The following is a 4864-nucleotide window of genomic DNA, read 5'->3' as shown; positions in this document are numbered from 1 at the left end:
AAAGCATTTACAGACTTATAATTGAGTACTTTTATTTTTCTATATAAATATCTACAGCTATTAAATACATTATTGGATAGTGTGTCTTTTCATTCAAGTGGAATGAGGCAGTTATTTTAAGATATTTTCTTCTCTGGATTTTATTTTCAGAAATTTGTAAAAATTACACAGAATGCACAACTTTTACATTTAATTTGGTACAAGTAAACAGAAACACTAAAATTTTAGGAGAAGTAAACTTTAAAATTGCATTGAAATATCTGATAAACCTTACATTTTTCTAAAAGCCTGTATTATCTAATTTAATTTTTTTGTTATCATCCTGTTTAATAATCTTCAATTCAGAATCAACTACCAAACAATTAGTTGCTAGGCTGCAAATATTGGTAACATGTCAACTGAACTTCATATATTATTAAATCATGCTACATTTTATAACCAATATTTCAGTATTTGCTTTTAAGTTTTTTTTTTAATAAAAAAGGCATTTATTCCTTTACTAGGTATTAATTTTAATCATGTACTACATGTGTGTGTTGTAAAGGGTGGGAAAGAAAGTCACTTAAGTTAACCCCTGCTACAGAATGTAGAATGTACCAAAGAATGTACAGTACATTCAGCACATTACGTAACATGCATAACTCTAACTGTTCAAGGTAAGTCAATAAATTTTTACAGCAATCAATTCCTTGTGAAATTCTGACCCTAAATGATGTGTTGTATGACTCCCTTCCCATTTACAGTTTTGGAGTTGCATTCAAGATGGCAGCCATGCACATAACACACATCAATCTGTTTCCTCTTGGTCTAATGCAAGGATGTCCAACCTGCGGCCCACTGCATCCTAAATTTTTTAAGGCATATTTTCATTTATTTTGGTAAAGTTGGTAAAGTATGTTGTAAAACTTATTCTCATCACTGGATACACTTTGATGTCATAATGATGTAATTGGTGTTAAAAAACTGTTTTATCTAGAGAACTGTTATGCTTATGGGATAGTACTGTACATACTGTTATGAACAATTCTTTTTGTGCATTAAAAACATCAAAACTGCTGAAAGAAATAAGTTGAGTGATTCCCATTTAACTAACATTCTTAGAATTAAGACTGGTATTATAAGTGCAGTTATTGACAATACTATAAAAGGAAGGTAATGTCAAAAATCACATTGAATTTATTTTTACTTTGTGTTATTATAATTTCGTTTTTTACTGTCAATTTGTTATTAAAATTTGATACAGTAAGACCCCGCTTAATGCTGTTTCAGTATTACATGGTATTATTGGAATTCCCCGAAATTGCGCACGATTTTGTTGCTTTGATATTTACATGCAGTCTTGCGGCATGTATCATAGCAGTATGATACATGCCGACTGGAAGCTAGTCCGAAAGGCAGGTGTTGGAACCGGTAGACAGCCAATTCCTTTGTAGTGTGTAGATGCCTCTTTTCGTCAGTGACCACCTTAAACCAGAAGAAGCGGGTGACATCTCGGTCGTCGGGGTGCAAGGTTAGCTGGAGGAAGGCTTGACTGCCGTCTCCTACTAAAGCCCTTTTGTGAAAATGAAAGTGAAGTAGTGTCGCTATGATGTCTGGCATCAGGTTGGGACCCACTTCCAAGGCATCATTGAGGACAGGGTGCCATTTCACATGAGAAGAAGCATCAAATACGATACGCCATTTGGAAATGTTGTGTTTACTTCGGATTGCTGTGTGATGTGGCAAGTAGTAGGTCTGTTGTAATGTTGCTTGTTCATCAACCGTTCCACATAACCGTTGGAGAAGTAGTTGAGCATGTGGCAGGTGTACATATTGCTGAACTCTATATCTTTGCTGAATCTGCGACGTAGTGTCTCAAAACGGCGCAGAGCAGTTGTGCGGTTTGTATCTGTGAGGCGGATGTTCTGCTTCCAGGGCAGATGGATCTCTGCCCTTCCTCTCTTGATCCGGAAAGATTGACGGAAGCCGTCGAGCAGATGTGCATCATGGACAATCAACGACTTCTCCTCCAACTCTCGGATGCCGAGGGTATCCAGATCCCACATTGATCGTAGTATTGGGTCCGAAGGGGTTGTAATACTATTAACCTGGACTGGGTGAATCGAGACATTAGTCCTATTACCGTTCAAAATCCAGCCAAAGTGCGATGGGACTAGTGTCAGAGTGCCATTTATGCGAATAGGGCTTTTTGTTTTGACAAATCGCCAATAAAAGTCGGATCCAATTAGTATTTCAATGGGTAAATCACATGACTCCTGCTGTAGATCTGCAAGTTCTAGTGGTGGCATCTCTCTGACGGGATAGGCGAACTGTGATACTGTCGGATGAGGGAGGTATGTATTTGAAGATTCTGCAGCTATTAAGGATGTAGCAAACCTGCTGACATAGCTGGACAGACTGAGTCGCACTCGACGACGTGATGTGTAGGTACTAGCATCTGACTCAAAGGCTTGAATTGCCAACGGTTCATATCCAATCACCACCAGTTCTAGCGAGTCAATGAGGGGGGTGCCAACGAAACTCCTTTGGCTTCCTGGGTCTAAGACACATCTAACTTGTCTTGCAGTGCCCTTTGCTCCATGAACCCAAACTCGAGCTGTCTGTAGATATGTAAAGTCTGAGTGCACATCGATTTTACACACTGTGGCTTGAGATGTGCTAATAGTTGAGAGAGCAAACCCCAGAGCAGATGTTGGGGGTTGGGTCATAGGTGGTGTCGGTCTGTTAGCTGCGACTGTCATGTGAGTCTGCGTTGGGTCTGCCTCACATATCGAAACGTGATGATTGTGTTCACATCGGGGACAATTGTGAGTGGTATGGTTTTGGCCTAAGCACAGAAAACAACAGTTGGTCTCGCGCAGTTTCTCTGCACGTTTTCTCAGATTTGTTAAGAGTGCGCAGTCAGAACTGAAGTGGAGGAAACTGTTGCAGAAGGCACACGGGGGATAGGAGGATCCTCTCCCTTTGGTGTTTCTTCCCGTGGATTTATTCCTTGTCTGGACTGCTAGAGTGGCTGCGGTAGCTTGGGGTTCTTCTCTTGTCAGAAATTGGTCCTGTGTTCCATGGATAGTAGCAGCAGTAGTGATACCGTCTATTTTGTCTCGCACAAACTTCAGCAATAGTTCCAGATCAGATTCATGGGTACCCTTATGACGAACATGAATGAGCCATCGTTCACACAATGAATCCGGGAATGCCCGAAGGATTTTCGGCGTTAGTATGCGTCTGTAGTGGCTAATGGGCTCTCCCAGGGCCTTCAGGGCGTGCACTCTATTATTGCACTCAACGAAGAGGTCATTCAATTCGGTGGCAGTTGGACAGATTAAAGGTTGTAAGCCCTCTAGGTAGTCGATGTGTGCCTGAATTATACGGTTCTTATCTCCGTATTTCTTCAGTAATCGTGCCTTGGTCTCTGCATATGTCCCTGCGGTTATGGCGATGCCATCAACTAGACGCTTAGCCTCACCTTGAAGATATCCTCGAAGGAAGACATGCTTCTCAATATCCGGTATATTTGATCCTCGTCAATGACTGCTGTGAACTGTTCCCAGAAGCATTGCCATTTAGCTATTTCTCCTTCAAACGATTCAAGGACCAAGGCGGGCAATCTGGTGCGAATGGTTGCCTGTGGTTGACCGGTAAAGGACGGGGAGTCAGGACTGATGGGGCTTGCCGTGGTGAGGTCGAATGCGGCGTTCCTATGGTCGAGGACTCGGACTCTAATGACGGCAAGTCGGGTAGATTCTTCCCTCTCTTCACAGGCAGCGGTGTTGGTTTCGTATTTCGTGTCCTCGAGTTTGTTGTGAATAGCTTCATTTAATATCTTTAACTCCCTAAGCCATTCGTTCAACATGTCACGGGACAGTTCGATTTCATCGGACAGCGTCGAGTCAGAAATGGCGTTGATATTGCCGATTGTCTTCTTCATGGATGCTCTTATGGTATTGCGGCGGCATCGGAGCTTGCTCAATTCCCTGGTGGAATTTGGATTCATTCCATTTGGAAATGGCTTGGTCATATATTTTGGTTGACGGTGACAGTGGAGTAACGAAATCAGTTCTGCGAACGACAGAGAAGACGGGCAATATGGCGGACGAACGTACGAGATGGTATGGCAGTGAAAGCCCGTAACGATGAGCGGGACGACAACAAATCGGATAATGGTAGTAACAAGTGAATTGCGTACCTATTGGCATTGGTTCTGGCCAAATCCTGGTCATGGCACCAATTATGTCGTGTCTATGTGCAATAACCCGAAAGGATGAGACTACAGATGAGAATACGGATGAGACACTTTATTATTCGTTACACAGTTAATGGTCAACGATGTCAAACGCGAGCGAAGAACAGTTCAACTGCTCCTTTGTCGTTTTCCCCTCTCTCCTCCTTCACTTCCATCCCTAACTCTCACACCCTCCGATAAATCTCTCATCCCGGGTACACACCCTGATCGGGTCGTATCCACCACGTGTCTCTCCAAATTTCCCCTTTCGCTGTTGGTGGGCCCACTTGTTGTTGCATCACTCACAGTTGGATAACACTGGTCTAATGTGTTCCTGATATGAGCAAACTAATTTTGGTACATTCTATATTCTGTAGCAGGGGTGTTAAGTGACTTTCCCACCCTGTACATTTTATACAGTGGATGATCGGCTAATGAACATAATCCGTTCCAAGACTTTGTTCATTAACTGATTATCAATTTACCATAGGTTTTTATGGGAATTTGATTAATTCATTTTGGAGACTCCAAAAAATAAAAAATATATACTTTTTTATTTTTTGGAGTCTCCGGAACGAATTAATCAAATTCACATACAAACCTATGGTAAATCGATAATCGGTTAACGAACAATTCGGATAG

General features: G+C 41.8%; 1 protein-coding gene across 1 annotated transcript; it reads right to left on the bottom strand.

Annotated features, from left to right (window-relative positions):
• Positions 1 to 1646: 1646 nt before the first annotated feature.
• LOC111617205 lies at positions 1647 to 4018 on the bottom strand. The gene is made up of 2 exons (XM_023358535.1): positions 3637 to 4018; positions 1647 to 3520 (listed from the first exon to the last, which is right to left on the bottom strand). Exons 1-2 carry the CDS (start codon positions 4016 to 4018, stop codon positions 1647 to 1649), a joined length of 2256 nt encoding a protein of 751 aa, XP_023214303.1.
• Positions 4019 to 4864: the final 846 nt, after the last annotated feature.

Source organism: Centruroides sculpturatus, unplaced genomic scaffold, assembly GCF_000671375.1.
Source record: "Centruroides sculpturatus isolate CEXI.00-Female unplaced genomic scaffold, Cexi_2.0 scaffold5141, whole genome shotgun sequence".
NCBI classification, from domain to species: Eukaryota; Metazoa; Arthropoda; class Arachnida; order Scorpiones; family Buthidae; genus Centruroides; species Centruroides sculpturatus.
Note: the sequence above shows the minus strand (reverse complement) of the source record. Positions and strands in the feature narration are given on the sequence as shown.

Bases quoted from the DNA above. Each gene is read 5' to 3' on its own strand.
- LOC111617205 (XM_023358535.1), bottom strand. From the start codon at position 4,018: ATGACCAAGCCATTTCCAAATGGAATGAATCCAAATTCCACCAGGGAA. The intron at 3,521-3,636 runs GTCAACCACAGG...GTCATTGACGAG, and splicing joins TGACTCCCCGTCCTTTACCG to GATCAAATATACCGGATATT.